The 21,181-nt window shown below is 41.0% G+C and overlaps 1 protein-coding gene across 2 annotated transcripts in view; it reads left to right on the plus strand.

Moving 5' to 3' along the window:
* card11 (caspase recruitment domain family, member 11) overlaps nt 1-21,181 on the plus strand; it is a 321,723-nt gene that overhangs the window by 251,686 nt on the left and 48,856 nt on the right. For both annotated transcript variants that reach the window (XM_072268714.1, XM_072268715.1), the window contains exons 13-17: nt 5,244-5,311; nt 7,807-7,939; nt 9,373-9,574; nt 16,570-16,696; nt 18,573-18,813. In XM_072268714.1, coding sequence (XP_072124815.1) covers nt 5,244-5,311; nt 7,807-7,939; nt 9,373-9,574; nt 16,570-16,696; nt 18,573-18,813 — 771 coding nt within the window. The remainder of the gene's footprint in view (nt 1-5,243; nt 5,312-7,806; nt 7,940-9,372; nt 9,575-16,569; nt 16,697-18,572; nt 18,814-21,181) is intronic.

Raw genomic sequence — 21,181 nt, forward strand, 5'->3', positions numbered from 1 at the left:
GGAGAAGCGGTTACCCAGTCTGGCAGTCCTAGTCCTGATGCTTCTGTACCTCCTTCCTGATGGTCGTGGGTCAAAGAGTTTGTGGGATGGGTGGTAGGGATCCTCTATAATGTCTCAGGCCCTTTGTCTGCAACGCTTCTGGAAAATGTCACTAATAGGGGGGAGGGAGACCCTGGTGATCCTCGTGGTGGATTTCACCATGCTCACTTGAGAACAGAGCTTCAGAGTAGAGAGTGAGGCCAGCTAAGAGACTTGGAATTGGTCACACCATATGATTCTGAGGCTGAGGCAAAACTTTCATCAGGAATTGGTGGTTTGAGCACTGTGCTGGCTGTTTTCTAGATAGTATGGGAATGGATTTGTCTTTTCGCTTTCTCATTACAGCTGCTTCTGCGATCGTCTCCCACATCATTTTTTGTTTATTTCTGACTTAACACAAAAAAAATTCAGGTTCCAAACAGTCATTGGGAACTGTTATCTGTGGACTGTCTGGATTCCTTCATATAACACACATGTCTGACACTGGCAACCACGGGCGGGGGTCCTCCTTTCATGCCATATCCCAAACCAAGAATGCTCAGTGCTTTAGGCTTTTCATGTCTTATTTAAATGTCTTCCTCTCAGGCCATCGAATCCTGAAAACTTAGGCAGCTTAAGCTGTGAGAAAATTGAGGCTTGGTATGCTTTTGGATAGGTGGAAGAGGAATGAGAATGATCGGTGGAAGAGGAATGAGAATGATAGGTGGAAGGGGAATGAGAGTGATCGGTGGAAGGGGAATGAGAATGATAGGTGGAAGGGGAATGAGAATGATCGGTGGAAGGGGAATGAGAATGATAGAAGGAGGGGGAATGAGAATGATAGGCGGAAGGGGAATGAGAATGATAGGCGGAAGGGGAATGAGAATGAAAGGGGGAATGGGAATGAGAATAATCGGTGGAAGAGGAATGAGAATGATCAATGGAAGGGGAATGAGAGTGATCGGTGGAAGACGAATGAGAGTGATCGGTGGAAGACGAATGAGAGTGATAGGCGGAAGGGGAATGAGAGTGATCGGTGGAAGAGGAATGAGAATGATAGGCGGAAGGGGAATGTGAATGATCGGCGGAAGGGGAATGAGAATGAAAGGGGGAAGGGGAATGAGAATGATAGGTGGAAGGGGAATGAGAATGATCAGTGGAAGGGGAATGAGAATGATAGGTGGAAGGGGAATAAGAATGATAGGTGGAAGGGGAATGAGAGTGATCGGCGGAAGGGGAATGAGAGTGATCGGCGGAAGGGGAATGAGAGTGATCGGCGGAAGGGGAATGAGAGTGATCGGCGGAAGGGGGGAATGAGAGTGATCGGCGGAAGGGGAATGAGAATGATCGGCGGAAGAGGAATGAGAGTGATCGGCGGAAGGGGAATGAGAGTGATCGGCGGAAGGGGAATGAGAGTGATCGGCGGAAGGGGAATGAGAATGATAGGCGGAAGGGGAATGAGAATGATTGGCGGAAGTGGAATGTGAATGATTGGCGGAAGTGGAATGTGAATGATTGGCGGAAGGGGAATGAGAATGAAAGGGGGAAGGGGAATGAGAATGATAGGCGGAAGTGGAATGTGAATGATTGGCGGAAGGGGAATGAGAATGATCGGCGGAAGAGGAATGAGAGTGATCGGCGGAAGGGGAATGAGAATGATCGGCGGAAGGGGAATGAGAATGATAGGTGGAAGGGGAATGTGAATGATCGGCGGAAGGGGAATGAGAATGAAAGGGGGAAGGGGAATGAGAATGATAGGGGGAAGGGGAATGAGAATGATAGGTGGAAGGGGAATGAGAATGATAGGTGGAATGAGAATGATAGGTGGAAGGGGAATGAGAATGATAGGTGGAAGGGGAATGAGAATGATCGGTGGAAGGGGAATGAGAGTGATCGGCGGAAGGGGAATGAGAGTGATCGGCGGAAGGGGAATGAGAGTGATCGGCGGAAGGGGAATGAGAGTGATCGGCGGAAGAGGAATGAGAATGATAGGCGGAAGGGGAATGAGAATGATTGGCGGAAGTGGAATGTGAATGATTGGCGGAAGTGGAATGTGAATGATTGGCGGAAGGGGAATGAGAATGAAAGGGGGAAGGGGAATGAGAATGATAGGCGGAAGTGGAATGTGAATGATTGGCGGAAGGGGAATGAGAGTGATCGGCGGAAGGGGAATGAGAATGAAAGGGGGAAGGGGAATGAGAATGATAGGCGGAAGGGGAATGAGAGTGATCGGCGGAAGGGGAATGAGAGTGATCGGCGGAAGGGGAATGAGAGGGATCGGCGGAAGGGGAATGAGAGTGATAGGAGGAAGGGGAATGAGAATGATCGGCGGAAGGGGAATGAGAATGATCGGCGGAAGGGGAATGAGAATGATAGGCGGAAGGGGAATGAGAATGATTGGCGGAAGTGGAATGTGAATGATCGGCGGAAGGGGAATGAGAATGATCGGCGGAAGTGGAATGTGATCGGCGGAAGGGGAATGAGAGTGATAGGCGGAAGGGGAATGAGAATGATCGGCGGAAGGGGAATGAGAATGATAGGCGGAAGGGGAATGTGAATGATCGGCGGAAGGGGAATGAGAATGAAAGGGGGAAGGGGAATGAGAATGATAGGGGGAAGGGGAATGAGAATGATAGGTGGAAGGGGAATGAGAATGATAGGTGGAATGAGAATGATAGGTGGAAGGGGAATGAGAATGATAGGTGGAAGGGGAATGAGAATGATCGGTGGAAGGGGAATGAGAATGATAGGTGGAAGGGGAATGAGAATGATCGGTGGAAGGGGAATGAGAATGATCGGTGGAAGCGGAATGAGAATGATAGGTGGAAGGGGAATGAGAATGATCGGTGGAAGCGGAATGAGAATGATCGGTGGAAGGGGAATGAGAATGATAGGTGGAAGGGGAATGAGAATGATCGGTGGAAGGGGAATGAGAATGATCGGTGGAAGCGGAATGAGAATGATAGGTGGAAGGGGAATGAGAATGATAGGTGGAAGGGGAATGAGAATGATCGGTGGAAGGGGAATGAGAATGATAGGTGGAAGGGGAATGAGAATGATAGGTGGAAGGGGAATGAGAATGATAGGTGGAAGGGGAATGAGAATGATAGGTGGAAGGGGAATGAGAATGATCGGTGGAAGCGGAATGAGAATGATAGGTGGAAGGGGAATGAGAATGATAGGTGGAAGGGGAATGAGAATGATCGGTGGAAGGGGAATGAGAATGATAGGTGGAAGGGGAATGAGAATGATAGGTGGAAGGGGAATGAGAATTAACGGTGGAAGGGGAATGAGAATGATAGGTGGGGCTGTCGAGGGGTCTGGTACAATGTGAAAATTAACAATGGCAAGAAAGAAACTGACACACAAAATGCTGGAGGAACTCAGCAAGTCAGGCAGCATCTATGGAGGTCAATATTTTGGGCTTAGACCCTTCATCAGGACTTACTTATCACCTGCTACCTTTGCACTCCTTCCCCTCACACCATCATCTTATTCGGGCCTCGCCCCAACCCCTTTTTTCCAGTCCAGTTGAATGGTTTCAGCCCAAAGTATCGACTTTATTCTCCTCCTCTGCTGCCTGACTTGCTAAGTTTCTCTAGCATGTTGTGTATATCGCTCAAAATTTCCAGCGTCTGCATAATCTCTAGTGTTGAGGAAGGACATGAGCCATACCAATCTAAAAGCCAAGCTGACAACTGGACAGAATTGCAGATTATAACTTAACTAGAGGCCAAATATGGGTGACAAGGTAGAGAACAGCCTTCAAGGTCTCACTGGCAAGCTGATTGTTGAACTTATTACTCAATTTTTCAGCACTGGTTCTACCACTTAATGTATGAACAATGTGAGAACTAATTTTTGGTTCTGTCCCCTGGGTTAATAACTAGACGTGCTCTCATGCTATCTGAGAGAGTTACACTTTGAACATAGCAGAATGCGTTTATTTGTATTTCTGATTCATACTATTATTTAGCAATGAAAATATTTTGCATAGAGGAAACAATGCTGTGAATTCTAGGTTTTGTGACTGTACAATTTTCTACAAGTGCTACCTTTAATAGTTCAATTACAGTTTAAAATCATCAAAGATAGTTTTTGTTTGGTGTTTATTTGTCCCTTTTTTGCTTTCCTTCCTTGCTGAGGGCTTACCTAATGATCACTCACAAACTCTAGCATCTCTGGCTGTTCATTAGTAATGTGTTAACCCTGACAGTGAGTGGCAGCAAGATATTCCTCCAGCCTTTCTCATTCTCAAACCATTAATTAACACAATAATTGGAAATGTCACATCTTCTGACCAATGGTAACCTGATTGATGGCCTGCCTGTCACTCCATCACAACTACTGTCATTGGGGAAGAAATCTGTAAATATGCAATGCTCTCTTTCCATTTACTCCATAATAGGCATTTGGCAAAATATTGTGATAGTTTAATTAAATCAGCTGTCAGGCAACGTTGCTGGCATTTTTGCAGACTGCTCTGCTTTGAAATGCTGCTGTCTCAGGAAAGTATGAATGGGTGTCTTCAGCTATGTAGCTATAAATGTGTTCCTGGATGTCTGTCATCAGAAGAGCAAGGTAGTGACCCAGTTTAGAGCATTAGCTGATCTCATAAACTGTGAAAGCAAAACTCAAGGAGTTGTCATCCTCTTATAGATATGTACAACTCTTATAATCTGATCTGAGTAACGGTGCTCCAATGTTCTTTATCTTAATAATTAGTATTTTTATCATTAATTAGTATTACTAGTAATCAAATAGGGTGTTGCATTTTGGTCAAATTAAAGGAAATAACAAGCATATCCTGTATAATATTAAACGCCAAAGGAAATCTTTGATTTGACCTTTCATTCAGTTTCTTGATTGTCTCTGCAGTCTAGACATGTTGATTGATCATTTTCTGTAAGGGAGATCTTTAATGTTGGTGTAATAACGATATGTTGACTGTTGACATGCCCAATGTGTCAAGAATGCCTGAACCACTTTCAGACTGAGGCCACGGGAATGCTTTAATGATGGAAGGACCAACAAGATATTATAATATACCTTAAATTTGACCTGTAATCGAGGAAGGAGTGTGGTGCAGAGAGGGAATGGTTTCTGCCAGTTAATTGCTAGAGAACTGATAAGTTTTCTCGTGATATTGTCAATATTATATTAGCAATGATGCCACTAAGTTTCCTCCATTTTCTCACACATCACCATATTTGGGTTTCCGACAGTATAACAGAGGAGGACGACGATAGCATCTGCTGCTACAACTTCGATACCAACCAAACAGAGACAGATGGTGAGTTGAGTTTGGTTCCAAATATCCTGATTAGTAAGTTACAGACTGTTAGTGTCAAACATTGCTAATGGATTGAAGGTGAAGAGAGCATATACGATCTACATGCCCTGAGGGATTCCGCTTAAATAAAGGTTACATAGCAGTTGTTTTAATTTTCGTATAGATCCTACTTAATGCTATATTTACTTCTTGTTACTGGATACCTGAGAAGGTATAAGGCCTTCAAAATATCCCAGACCAATGCGTAAAATGATCTTGTATTTCCTCAATTATGAAAGCTGATATAATGTAGTTACTTACGATAATCAAGGAAGATAATGATATAGATTCAAGGAAATTAATTTGTCTTATAGTAAAGTCCAGAGCAGCCTCAAAATTAGAGCCAGGATATTGCGGTGATATGAAAAAAATTATTTATTTATTGAGATACAGCACAGAATAGGCTCTTCCAGCCCTTCGAACCACGTCGCCTAGCAATCGCTGGATTTAACCCTAGCCTAATCATGGAACAATTTACAGAGACAAATTAACCTAGAAACTGGTATGTCTTTGGATTGTGGGAGGAAACCGGTAAAAGCACCTCTTAATAAAGAGACTGTACTGTGGAATCCTCTCCCTCTAAAGCAGGTTTACTGGCACATTGGTTTATTAGTGTCACATGTACCAAGATAATGTGAAAAACTTTGTTTACACGCCATCCAAGCAGGTCATGCCATACATGGAAGAAAGCAGAAGACAGACTGTAGCATAGTAGCTACTGCGAAAGTGCAGTACTGGTAAACAGATACAGTGCAAGAATCACAACAAGGCAGAATGGAGATCGAGATTTCAAATTTAGCATATGAGAGGTCATTTCAAGAGTTTGATAATAGCAGGGTAGAAGCTGTCCTTGACTCTGGTGGTATGTGCTTTCAAGAATTTATATGTTCTTCCCATAGGGAGAGGGGAGAAGAGAGAATGATCTGGGTGGGACAGGGTCCCTGATTATTTTGGCTGACTTCATGAGGCAGTGGGAAATGTAGTTGGAGTCAGTGGAGCAATCAAATCACAAAAAAGAGAAAATCTGCAGATACTGGAAATCTGAGCAACACACACAAAATGCTAGAGGAACTCAGCAGGCCGGGCAGCATCTATGGAAAAAAAGTACAGTCGATGTTTTGAGCTGAAACCCTTCGATAGTCCTGCTAAAAGGTTTCGGCCCGAAATGTCAACTGTACTTCTTTCCATAGATGCTGCCTGGCCTGCTGAGTTCCTCCAGCATTTTGTGTTTGTTGCTTGGAGTCAAGGGAGTCTCGATGATGCACTGGGCTGTGTTCATACTTCACTGCATTTTCTTACAGTCTTGAGCGGAGCAGTTGTCATGCCAGGCTGTGACCCATCCGGATAGGATGTTTCCCTGGTGCATCTATAAAAATTGATATGAGTCAATGGGAACAGAGTAAATTTCTTTAGTCTTCTAAACAAGTGCAGGCATTGATGTAGTTCTTTTTTGGCCATGGTACAATGTGGCTAGACCAGGATAAATTCTGGTGATATTTATACCCGGAAACCTGGAGCTCTCAACCATCACCACCTCAGCACAACTGACACAGACAGGGGCGCGTACTCCATCCTGTTTCCTGAAGTCAGTGACCAGCTCCTTTGTTTTGCAGACACTGAGGAAAAGGTTGCTGTCTTGATACCGTGCCGATAGATATTCTGTCTCCTTCTTGTTCTCATTCTTGCTGTTTGAGATCCAGCCCAGTACAATGATATTGTCTGCAAACCTGTAAATGGAGCAGATACTGGCCCTGCAATTGAGAGTGCATGGACTGTATAGTAGAGAATCCGTGAACATGGCCTTCTGGGGTATAACTGCTAAGGAGGTGGTGTTGTCACTTACCATTACTGATTGTGGTCTGTTGGTCAGACGGTTAAAGATCTGAGAGGTAAAAACTGAAAATAATAAACTTCAGACAGACAAGGATAAGCATTGATAGAGTTAAAGTACAGATCCACCATCATATAATTTAATGTGAAACAGGGTCTCGAGGTTAAATGACTTCTTCTGTACGTACATTCCAATGATGTGTTGGTATTGGTTTTGGTTCGTTATTGTCACGTGTACAAAATACTGTGAAAACTTGCCTTGCATACTGTTCATGTGGATCAAATCGTGACACAGTGCATTGAGGCAGAATAAGGTAAAACAGTAACAATGCAGCAGAGAATTTAAATTAAAAATAGTAGAACAATTATTTAATAGAAGTAATGAGTAGATCTGCAGGGAGCAGCTTGGAACAAATCGCCATGCTCTGGGACCATCTTGGAAAGAAAAGTAATTTAAGAATATTTAAAGCAAGGAAATGAAACCTCAGCTGGTGTCAGCATCCCTGAAGATGTGTGTCCGTAGCAATAGCAATAGCAATCTTGAATAAATACAGGACTACCACACCATATCCTCAGCATCTTTTCATATGCCTCCAATAACTAATTGGTCTATTGTTGTGAACCAGATGAATATCAGGAGAGGACCTCCCATGGACCACCATCTGTCCATTCATCATCATCTTCCTATCAGTCTGAAGCATTAGATGCATGTGATTTGGATCATGTCAACTCCATATTCAGAAAATTCTCCTTGGAAAGGTAAGGGTGAACAAATAATATATTTGCCGAAGTAAGCTGAGCATATCTACAACACGCTGCAGCACTCTGGCAACAAGCATTATTGTTTTTTTCCATTTTCATTTTCTCCATTTATTTTCCTGTTTAGCAAGAGCCGCAGCTCTGTTTATACTGTGCAATTGTTGACAATACCTCCCAATTATTGGTCAATCTTTAATAGACTAATATATTCACAGTCAGATTTAGCTGGTGCAGTGTATCTTGCAGCATACATCATTAGTTAGAAATGTTTCTGCATTTCTCAGTTCAAAATCTAATTTGCTGGAATTGCATGACGATAATGGGATATTAAAGACAGCAAGCCTTGATGAGCAATAGGCTGACTTGTCCAACTCCTCACCCAAACAGACTACGAAAAGAGTTCAGAGTTCAAAGTTAATTTATTATCAATGTTCTTGAACGTCACCATATACTACCCTGAGTTTCATTTTGTTGCGGGCAAGAAATTAATCTCAGAGAAGGGGAAGACCTATCTCAATGAAATATTGTGAATTAGAGTCAAATAAGGGACAAAAAGAGAAATAAAGAAAGGGAAAGAGAAAAACAACAGAGGTAAGAACAAAATTAAAAAATTACATTTAAAAAAACATCTGACAATAATTTATTATCTGAAATCGGTGGAAATTTGTTGAACCTCTAAACTAGCGAGGTTGATTGACAGTTATTCATAATTATCCGCCAGTAAGATCTGGTTCAATAATTCAAATCTCCCTTGTGTCTTGGTTGAGAACTGATTAAATTCACTAGAAATAACTTTCACCTTGTACAGTAATGATAATATGTGATTGTGTATGATCATGAATCAGCAATTTGAACCTCTTCCAAATTTCTCTCAATTTCAACTTCCATTAAGCTCACCCTAAATATGAAGGGAAAGATGCAAATCAAGTTGTTTCCACCCATTCTCTGCTATTGCACATTGCCAATATATCAGCAATGGGAAAATTCTTCTGAGAAAGCTACAAATGTGATGTAATAAAGCAGGCTCATTTGGCAATATTTTTACTCTTTTCATGTCAAAATGATTAAGACCGTTGTATCATTGAAAGTGTTAGCATATTATTGGAAATGCCATTATTTCAGTGAGACAGTAAACTTACTAATTAGTCAGATGCCAACATGGAAAATGTCAGGTGAGATGTTCAACTGACTGCCAATTCTGCATTGTCCATTCTTTGCCTTGAGGTAATTTTCCAGCTCCTGCCATCACTGCCATGATTTGTTATGTAAAACAGTAGAAGAGATTGAAATTTTATTTAATATTAATAAAAATAGATGGTGTTCTGTTTAGCAGTTCCCAAAGGAGAAATTTCAGATCTATGACCTACATTTGAAATAATCTAATAAGAATGAGTGATTGATTATTTTCTCTTTTTCACAATGTGTCTCTGTAGACCTTTTCGTCCATCTGTGACCTCTGCCTCCCAGATCAGTAACCCTCCGAAACAAATGCTGCATACAACGCTCGACGGTGACAAATTGGTGTCAGAAATCTCTTTTGTTGGCGGAAATGAGAGAGGTCTTTTCATCCAGTCTGTACAGCCAGGCTCCACAGCTGAGAAGGCAGGACTGAAGGAAGGGCAACAGCTGATTTTGGTAGGAATCATTGTGTTGAACAATTGGAGAAGAGGCAGGCTTTAAAATCTAGTGCTGCTAACACAGTCCAACAGTACTCTTGTGGCCGAAACAGAGACATGAGGAATTTATTAATGGAAATGCTAATTCACACCTGTGTCAGTATTTAGAACAATGATTGCTTTGGAAATGGAAAATATGACTGCATTTTGAAAACTATACAGATGACTGGATGTTCTTGAGTTCTCTGAGACTATAGGGAAATACTTATTCTCGTGCTGTTACATCTTTGCTGATGGATATATGATATTATTCATAATCCAGTACCAGATACTAATCTGTTCATAAACAACTGTAATTTGAAACCTACCATTTACATTACAAGCAAACTGTCAAAGCTGAGAGCTGGATAAAGTGGGCTCAAGCTATATCAGCTAGAAAGCATTTGAAACGAGCTGTGATCATCCTTTTTCTAAAACTAATCCAAATTCTCACCCATTTTTGGGAACTTCGAGGTGTCAGCCTGGCTCAGAGGTTTGCGTATTGTTCTGTAAGTCAGAGCATTGTGGAATGAACTACTTGAATAGCTACTCTAGACCGATTCTTCAACATGGTACTAAAGGAATTTTACAACACAAGAGGGTCAGCCTTTTGAGATTAAATCTACTTGTGTCCCCTTATGTTACTAAAGAACAGCAGGCATTCTCAGAAATTTATGGCCAATATTCATCCCTCAACACTGACCATCTCATTGCTCCATTTATCTTTCTGCTCACAAATTCACTACCTATATGGACCCACCTCACAACAGTGATCATGCTTTTAAAGTGATTTGTTATATGTGAAGTGCATTGGGACATCCTGATGACATGAAGAGCTTGTTGGGTAAATGGGAAGATGGCAAAGTCACTTTAGTCCTGCAGTGCTTTCACTGAAACAATGCTGGCTTTAATATCTCAACAATAATGACAACACTACATTGCCCAATAATCCTTTCTACCAAACACATTGGCAGAATTTTCCATTTATTCCTCCCCTATTCCTATCTACATTCTCCTTAAATGTAACCATGTTATTCATTTAAAGTACTCTCTATTGTAGAAAGTTCTATGTTCTCACTTAATGTTGTAAAATGTAAGGTCCGTGAGTCATATCTAAATCGAAGAGGATTTCAATCCATCTGACTACACCTACTACTCTCTTCACCGACCCAAAACCATAACACATTATAGTCCTTGAAGACGTCTCCTGATCGGTGAGGCCTTACCTCCTGCTGTATTTGGCAACAAATACTTTGACAGCTGGCTAAACACACCTTCAATTTTATCAGTTGTCAAAACTTCACAAACATTGAAAAAAAAATCCAAAAATATAGTAAAATTATTCATCCTAATATTAAAAATGCAAATTGGAAGTAAAAAATTTAGACAATAAACACTTTAAAAAATTATATGCACTCTCTAGTTTTAAAAAAATGTAAGTTACTTCAAACGTATCTTTCTCCTTTAGAATTGTTCTTAAATGGAGTCACAGAACATGCAACTGGTCTCAGTACGAGTAGTGGGAAACTGCCAGACATTGTATTCTATGAAAAGTTCAAAGTTGGGTCACAATAACGGTGGGGACTCTCAAGGAATATTGGACTTCCCAGTTCATGTGATATATATCTCATTTGGCTTGCCAGTGTGGCCTGCCCCATAAAAAGGCATCTGCATCATTGTTCCAAGCACTACAATTAAAGACATTTCTCCCAAAATTCAGATTGGAATTGGGAATTACTGTATTTTAGTTATGGTCCCAATTTTGGTCCACCCCCACCTTTGTATAAATTGCTAAATACAATCTTCCAATTCCCCTTCACTCTTTTAAGCTTGAGTCTGTACGCTAACTGTAGAGTTTATAATTAGTTGCCGTGTGTTCATTCATACCCTTAAAATCCTGTGCATGCCAATCAGATTTACGACATTTTTCATTCCAAGTAAGCAGGTATATTTCAGAAAGATTGTTAATATTATAAATATTTTATCTCTAGCTCACTTTATAATTATTAATTAGATGGGAATTAACTCTTAGCAAAGGTACTTTTATTGCTTAGGAATTTGAAAAAAGGCCTTAATTAATCTTGAACGACAGGATTCAAAATAGAGTAGAGGTTGAAAGTCTTATCTGTGGAATTAAAACTCATTTTCCATTCAATCCTTCTGCACAGTTTGCTAGTCCTGGGAAAAGCCCCTTTGAGAAATTAAGGCAACTCTACCTTACTATATTTATTGCCATAGCAACAATAGATCACATTGCCTTTGCAAAGACCTGTCAACTTTCTTAAACATAATGATGGAAATGAATTGAGTTGGGTCCTCTCAGATGTCTTTCTCTTGGGTTTACCTTTTGCGTGGATTGATAAAAATACTGATCCACAGCTATTGCAAGTTTAATGTTTAGTATCTTCTGAGGGAAAGTACAAAATGAGTATGGTTAAATAAAGACCCCAGTGTTCCCATCAGATGGCAGTTTTCATGTCTGGGGCTGTTTGTTACAGTTTGCGTTCCACAGTTAAATTACCAGATTGGTACTCGAGAGGCCTGACCCAACAATCAAAATACTGGAGTTCAAATTCCATTGTACAGTACTATGGAATTTAGATTCAGCTAATAATCTGGCATGTGGAAAAACAATATCAATTAATCTTAGCAATGATGACCTAAACACTGTATTAGATTCTTGTTAATAGGATCTTGATTCACTAATGTCCTTCATGGAGGAACTCTGCCATTCTCTTCTGGCCAGGGGTTCCCAACCTGGGGTGCACAGACCCCTCAGTCCATGGTAAAGGTCCATGGCATAAAATGGTTGGGAACCCCTGCTCTAGATATTTCCCATGTGGTTAATGTCAAAATGGCTGAGCATGCTGCTTACTTGTACCAATACTCTTATGGACAGAGGAATAATTGAAGCCAAACAGATCACCTAGGATAGACCGAGTCACGAAATTAAGTCCCTGCAAAGCAGTATCCAGCCTAGCTGACTGTACAAGATCCTCTTTTAAAACATCTGGAGATAGGACAGAGCTTGGCGTAGTCCTAGAAGTCCTCCACATTGAAATCAGAGCCCATGCAGTCTCATTGGCATCGGGTTAAACAGGGTCAAAGAAACCTCAAATAATGAAATAAAAACAAAAAATGCTGGAACTATTCAGGATGTCAGATCACATATATGAGAAGGAAAACAGGCAATGTTTCAGGTTGAAGACCTCCTGATTATTACATTTATCCTCCTCAGCCAATGAACCTATGCTCCTCCATGGTGGAAAGAGCACAAAATATTCCCTGGGTGTGACAGTTCAATCCAAGAGAGGGTTGCTAGCACTATCAATAGCCAAGCTCAAATCCTGAAGGACATAGATGCCAGACTGTAGAATCTTGTGTAAGTGTAGTTCCAACAATTTTCAAGAAGCTTGTCACCTGACAAGCCAAACCATTTTGGTTGATTAGTACGCTCCCACCAACCTAAACATTCATTCCTGATGTGGTGGTTGCATGTGTATCACTGAACAGTTACTCAGATAGTTAGCTTTGGTGGCACCTGTCAAACTCACAACCTCTATCACCAAGAAAGACAGGGCAATGAGCACTGGGGATGTCACCATTTATAGGTTCCCCTCCAAATTGCACAAGTCTTAGAAATGCAACAGATCATCAGAGGATGCTGTTACGTACCCTATAACTGGGTTGCCAAACCAGCAGAAATGGATCACTCCGTTGGAGTCTGGATTACTAGAACTAAGAAAGTTTTATTAAAGAAACAAGCAACACAGTACTCTAGTCAAAAGGATAATAAATGCAACAGTTCAGCGATGATAAACACACATGTACACAGAATTAGGATAACAGGATCAATCAAGCTCTATCGTCGTCTAGGGGTAAAAGACCAGTTTCAAAGTGACGCAAAGTTCAGTTCAATTGAATTCAATTCAGTTCGCAGTAATCACTGCCGTGGGAGATGGACAGTGTGGGGGAAGGAGAGAGAGAGCAAAACGAATGAATATTCAAACGGCTTCCACACAGACCTTCGATATTCTTTGCAGTCAGCTTTCGGGCAAGCCCTTTGTGATGTCTTCTGAGGTCACCGACCATGACCCCTCCGTTTCCAGATACGATCGTTTCTCTGCGGTGAACCTGGCACCCAGGCAAGAGCGGACACACACCAGGTTCCCACTGATCGTGCCTTTCTACCCTGTGCATCTATGGCTTGGTCCCGCGACCAGCCTTCCAAAACTTCCTACCGACTTGTGGGAGACGCACCACTTCCAGGGTCTCGTTACCTTGGGGTGTCATGTGTATCTTGCCTTAACGAACCTGTCCCTTTTTATCCCCCTGCTGGGGTATCGCCCGTCCATCACTTCAAACAGTTCAGGGTTCAAAGGGGGAGCCGATCTTGACAGCTCTCCTTTCGTTAAACTCTCCCGTCCCTTCATTAACATCTCCAAATGCTGCTTCATTGTTTTCCTTATCTCTCTTTCTCCTGAAGACAGGTGGCAGACCAACTGCTGATCCCACTGGTGCCAGCACAGCCAGCTAACATCTTAATCTATGTGTATTCTCGTCACAATGCCAAACTCTTTCAGGTTCAGACATTCCTCCTCCCCTGATAATCAGTTAATTATTTCCACCTGTGCCTCCCATGTTGTTTGGTGTTTTCTTTTGCTCAGTCTTGAGTTTACCTATCCTGGGTGTGGTGATGTTTGAGTTCTCTGCGAACCAATCTTGTAGCAAAGAATTTTTTTTTGTTCAACTCCATCCTCATCTTTGATCTTCTCTGCACTCGAGTTTACCTGGTCTACGTCTCTCCTGGTAGTCCACAGGTTAATGAAACTGAACTTTGCCATAACTACCTCAGTTCAACCCAGCCAGGCAATCACCCCTTGTCACAGTCCTGTGTTGGTTCTAAATTCTGGATGTCCTTCCTTAAGAGCACTGTGGTTGTACATTCACCACAAGGGCTGCAACAATTCAACAGGGCCATTCACCATCATCTTCTCCAGGCACTGATGAATAAATACTAGCCTTGGTAGGGCCAGATCCAAAGTAGGAAATAAATGGATTATAACTAAGTATGACAGCCCTAAGTAATATAATCTTACTCTGTCTTAAGTGTGACCCAAGTTTTGGTCATTTTGGTTGCAGTTGTATTCTTAAATCATGATTCATGGTCTCCTTTATTCTGCCTGACCACAGTAATAAGCTAACAAGCAACCTCAGTGCTCTCGAGTGCATGCATTTTAGTTATTAGATCAGCTAATGTAAACTTGCTTGTATTGCAGTATAAAGAAGTGCAAAGTTATCTGAGGTGCTTAAAACATTAGCATTATTCAAATGAGATGTTTATGGAGGAATAATTCCAAAGACATTATTGTGCAGTAGCAGGCTGATGTTTCTTTTTGTTTATGGGATATTGTTTTAAAATCTGTTAGCTGCTGAATTGGCCACGGTTGTGTTATCTTCTTGTGGGAAAACACCTCTGAAAAGGCTGCGGATTAGAACAGTAATTAGTGAGGTTGGAAGAAAAGTCAGCTGCCGGCGACGAGAATAGGATTGGGAAATAGCAAGCAGCTGCAGACTGGCACATAGGGATGGAGCCCCCTGGTAAGCCTCAGGCTCACTCAGCTCACTTCCGTCTAGGGGGAGCAGCCTTTGGCTGCTCCAAACTCAGTAACCAAGTTTGTGTAGTTGCTGTGTGATTTGCCCACCAAGCCAAATAACAGATAGTACACCATATGCGATTTACAGAATACAATTTATAGATCTTACTGGAACTATGTAATTAACAGAGATACAATATAAAAGGAAAGTAAAAGGCGCCAAACTTACCAGAGTTCAACCACTTTGTGCACAACCATTGGAGCTCAATGAATGGGGTCCTCTTTCCACTATGCAATCTCCTCCAACCCCCTCGACCTGCCACCTGGGACCAACCACGGTGGTCGACCAGAGCGCGTCCAGCACGTCCTTCCTCTTCGGTTCTCCTCCCAAGAACCCTGGGCGTCGGATTCCTGCTTGGGGTCCGTTCCGCCGCCCAGCTTATAACATCACGTCTCCTCTCTCTGACCCCATCGCGCCTTCTGCCCCAAAGCCCGCGAAAACAATAGCTTACCGACACACAAGAAAGAATATCATCTATCCCAATTGGTTAGCAAATGCATACAATTCTCATTATCAGTAATATAACCCAAACAAGCTGCTAGAGAGAGAACCACTGTCTCAGCAGTTAACATCACAGAGAAACCATTTTATTTTTAACATAACAAAGAAGCCATTTTGTTAGCCTTAGCAATAACATAAAAAAAAACCCTTACACAGAGAGGGCAGATTATAGCATAGAATATATGGGTTACTTGAGGAAAAGAAAGAAAGAGACCTTACAGAGTTGGGGTTACAGCTGTGGCCTTGGTTCTACTCAGGAAGGTCATCTCAGATTTGCATTGAAGCAGGCTTCAGAGACAAAGTGAAAACTGCTTATTTTGCTCAATGCAGGTATAACAGAAAGTTATAGAAACAGTAGCTAAACATCTGTCACCGTACATTAAACCGTTAGTGGTTCTGGGGGTTTGGAGTGAAAATCATTCACCAATTGTGTCCTTAGCAATCAGAAGGATCTGTGGAGGATAACATGGAGTTTAAAAACAAATTGTGTTGGAGGAAAACAGCCAGTGACATACTGTTCATGTGTGACTGTGTGAGAACACAGAATGCAGAATTGGGAGGAATGATTCTCGGTGACTTTCTGAAACGCTGCATGGTGGAAGTAGACTTTCAAAATGAAAATCCCAAATTTTGTGCAATTCATTTAAACTCATTAACATTTTCCATAATGTTACATTTTTTCATGAAAATTGAATCATGTAGCAAATGAAAACATAGCACAAGCCAATATATGATATTTTCTTGACAACCGTACTTTTGTTAAATTTGCAAGGTTGTTACTCTTGTGTGGCTTCATTGAGATCTTTCTCGTTAAAGCTAGAAGGATGCATCAGGGGAGAAATTCAAACTGTTGCATTGGAGACCTCCACGAAAGAAGATGCCCATTGGACATTACAACGTTGCAACGGATCAGTGACACTGCACTTTAAATCAAACTTTGACGGTAAGCCTAAAGCAATTAGTTTAGTGTATTTAATGGATAAAGTATGTAAATCCAAAGACCAAAAAATGGAGTGAATATGCAGTCTCCTTATAACAATTAACCACAAAAATTTCCTTCCAAAGTAAAACCTAATTTCCATGAGGAGGGTCTGATGGAAAACTTACACAATAGTGCAATTGGGTATTCAAACTTAAGAAGAGAAAAAAAAAACATTTATTGCTGTTGCATCTGTATTGAAAGTGTTTCAATGCTGAATACAATTTGGGAAATGCTGAAAGTCACCAATATTTCTCCAACTCAGTAAATCATTCATGTAAGCTGTTTTTCTCTCAGAACTAGACCAAGATGATGAAATAGGTGGTGAGATATAACATGGTGTAAACTACAATATTACGCTATAAAGTGGGATGCAAGTTGAACCTTGCTTTCATCGTTCACTGAGATATCAAGAAATGAAACAGCAGTCTAGAAGGCATCATCCATAAAATGAAGGGTCAAGAGTGAAAGTATCCATTAGGGACACCACCGGACCTTTTATAGCTAGCTATATCCTCTTTCTAGTTTCTGTTCGTCAGTAGAATTTTTTCCCCAAGTAGCAAGTTCTGCTCTTGTATTGCATGATTAAGGCAATAGAAGATTTCTAAACTCCTACTTCATCTTTGGCAACCAAAAGGATATTTAGAGGATAATATGTAACTTCGATAAACATATTGTATCTGAAACAATATGCCAGTAACATGCAAATGTGAATATATAAGTAAACAGAATCCCAGAGTCAGTTTAACATTGGACATAAACTCACAATATCTGTCATCCTGGCACTAGTAGTCAATTTGATTCAGTTTTGAAAAGCTTGCTGTGCATGTTTCTTGCTGATCACCAGTTCTTTAGTGGCATGCTTCCAACCTAAGCAAAAGAAAAAAAATGTTATTTGTGAGTATTTCGAAAAAGCTGCAGAAAGTTTCGTCTGTTTACTCAAGCATGGATACAATTTTAAATTTAACCTGTAAACCACAATAGATGAAGTTTTAGTTATAGGCTGAAGTGTGAAACTCCTTATTAAAACCTGTGTATTGAATTTGATAACGTACACTGAAGCATGAAAATCTTTTTCAAAGGTGAATTGCGGTCATGCCTTGCATGGAGAAAACAGACATTCAACAAATCAAAAACAGCAGCAGACACCAAATTCATAACATTCATTTTGGACTTTGAAAGGGTTAATTATAGAATTTCCAATTAGAGGTTGCTATAATGAGAGTATTCCTTTGAAATTCAAAGGAATTGCTTTGTATTTCAGTTGCTTTCTCTTTAATGATCCCAAAATGAACTACTTAAGTTGTAGATTCGGAGAGGTAGACCAGTTGGAAATCTTCAGAATTCTCTAGCTCTGAGGTGGTGGTGGAAGTAAAACTGTTTCTTGAATTTAATTGACTACCTGAATTGATTTGCAATAAAGTTGAGATGAGCGCAACAGCACAAAACACTGACCTATCACACTTGCAATTTATCACATGAAGATGTTAATCATATTTTACCCATACTGGAAGGGAAGGAAGCCAAATGCAATACTAACTGGGAAGAACATTGAAAGGAGTTGATAGGACGTCATTCCATAGTCCCCCTGCATGTATCCCAATAGTTGGTTGGTTATTTATCGGTGCTGTGAAGTACTCGTAAGCAGGACACTTCAGGCATTTAGGCTGGGCATCAACGCGACAGTGGAAACATTTAAAATATCAGTGGAGCAATCACCAGGAGCAAACAACAATATTGGACTTTGTGAGGTTTAGATGATATCAAATGTAAGGCACTTGGTCATAGTGATTCCGATCAGTTGGAAGCTGACAAAAAAAACTTGTGCTTGATTCTGAAGGGTACGAGAAGCTGCAAAAGGACATGGAAGATGGTTCCATCGTGTCTGGTGATTCTTTCTACGTTCGAGTCAATCTAAGTATCTCTGGACAGACAGACAGCTGCTCGATGTGTGTGAAATGTGATGAGATTATTCACGTTTTAGACACCATGTACCAGGGCAAATGCGAATGGCTGTGTGCTCGAGTCGATCTATTCACTGACAGAGACCTGGAAAAAGGCACTATTCCTAGTTACTGCAGGTAATTATGGCTTGATTCGATGCATCTGATTTACAATGATTTGAAATGTCATGACTACGGAGATATTCTTGGCCAAACGGTTAAGTCAATGTCTTGAACAGTGTAACCTGAGGACATAATAGCTGAAGTGGACTCAATTCAAACCAAGTCCACAGAATGTGAATGGTTGAAACCAATAAGTACCCTTTCTTGCACGAGAGTGAATCAGCTAGTGTTATTTCAATTGGATGCAATTTGGATATTAAGATAATAATAGATACATAATGGCAATAAGACATTGTCTTTGATACATGTTAAACTTACGAGATAAACAACGACTGAGACATGAGATTCCCATGGTTCTTCATGAAAAGCTCCTAACTGAAGGTGATGAGACTTGTTCAATTTTCAAGCAGCTATGAAGATAGTGTGTGAAGAAGTTGGTCATCTTTGGTCATTATAGATCTTGCTCCTGCAACATTCCTACCCTGCTAAACGGCCACCGAGTGTAAAAGGGATTAAGTGATATTTAATGTCATAAAACAATGTGGTTCCATGGATGACTGCTCATGTTAATGCTTCAACTGGAGAATGCTTTGCAGACTGTAGGCATGATCCTTACAGAGTTAAACTGTTAAACATGTCATCCGTGGCCTGCTTGTGGAGCTCATGTTGAACAACAACATAGCTAAGTGTACAAAAGCAGTAGAGCGTACAAGCTAAAATTTGCACCAGTCACACAACATAGAAAAGGCCCCCCTTTGCAGATGGGTGATTAATGGAACTGTTGAAGCAGTGGAAGTACCAGATGCCAAATATGCATCCTACAATCCTTTCAGGGACACTTGCCAGCTAATCTGCATACAGTAATCTGAGGGTTAAGTATTGCTAATATCACTAGGACAGCTTCACAGCAAGGAATTGGGCATGGTAGTGCCCTGGGAGCCCTAAAATGGCACCTCCTGTACAAAAATAACTCTGCAGGCTGCGAAATTTAGATATGAGTGCCAAATTAACAAGGAAACAGTGGAGTTAGGTGTGAGTCTTCGCTGATAATAAGTGAATGACAGGGCTGTGGTGAATTAATTGGAATCTGAGGCTAGTGGTGTAATTGTGGCACTCAACATTGTGTTTACTGACCTTGATTGATGTTGTGAGATTATTGCCAATGAACAGCATGGTTAGCACTGGCTAGATCAAGAAATCTTTGCATGCTCACCTGGCAGCACAAAGCTGGCCTCTTGCCTGCATTACAATCAATAGACGCTCTTTATCAGACCTTGGATGCTCCAGACTTTAGCCCTTCCATACTCTTCTGCACCTTGAGATCTTTAAGGTCAGGGAATGAGACAGACACAGCCTCAATGTATCATTGCATCCTATATGACTGGACTGTAATATTACACAAAATGCTGGTGGAATGCAGCAGGACAGGCAGCATCTATAGGAAGAAGTACAGTCGATGTTTCGGACCGAGACCCTTCGTTAGGACTGATGAAGAGTCCTGATGAAGGGTCTCGGCCCAAAACATTGACCGTACTTCTTCCTATAGATGCTGCCTGTCCTGCTGCGTTCCACCAGCATTTTGTGTGTGTTGCTTGAATTTCCAGCATCTGCAGATTTCCTCTTGTTTGTGGACTGTAATATTTGTCGAAAACAATATGCTCAAGTATTTTGAGTAGGGTCTGAAGATCTGATCTTTGAAATTAGTGTTATTCCTGAGCGAAGATTAACACTGAAAAGTAATCCTTTTTATTTTCCCCTGGAAATAGCATATAATAAAAATGAAAGGTGTACAGTGCCTTGAAAAAGTGTTCAGTCCCCACAACTTACTTCACATTTTACTGTCTCATTTGCTAAATTTAAAATATATTGAAGTAGGATTTTTGAGGTAATCTACAAAACATCGTGCATCATGTCAATTCAAAAGAAAAACTCCAAAACCTGTCAAGAATCTACTAAACATTAAAAACTAAAATTGTGAAGCTGAATAAGTATTCATCCCCTTTGTATTTACTAATTTTCCTCAAGTGTAATACTGTGTATTACCTTACCAACTCACCTGATTTGTTACTGTAGAAAATTGGAGGATTGCCTGTTTTCAATGAATTCATAAGAATAAGTACCCCCCTCCTCCCTCTGTAAGGCCCAGCAGTATGGTAGATTTTCAACAGACCAACCCAAAATGAAGACAAAAAAGCATTCAAAGCAAGTCAGGGAAATGTTAATAGAGAAGCACAAATCTGGGAAAGGGTACAAGATCACCTCTAATACATCGAAGATACCTTGGAGCTCAGTGCAGTCCATCGTGAAAAAGTGGGAAAAATATGAAATAACAGCCATACTGCTTAGGTCAGGCTTCCTTTCTAAACATAGTTGCCGGAGAAGA

Source organism: Mobula birostris, chromosome 9, assembly GCF_030028105.1.
Source record: "Mobula birostris isolate sMobBir1 chromosome 9, sMobBir1.hap1, whole genome shotgun sequence".
Taxonomy (NCBI): domain Eukaryota; kingdom Metazoa; phylum Chordata; class Chondrichthyes; order Myliobatiformes; family Myliobatidae; genus Mobula; species Mobula birostris.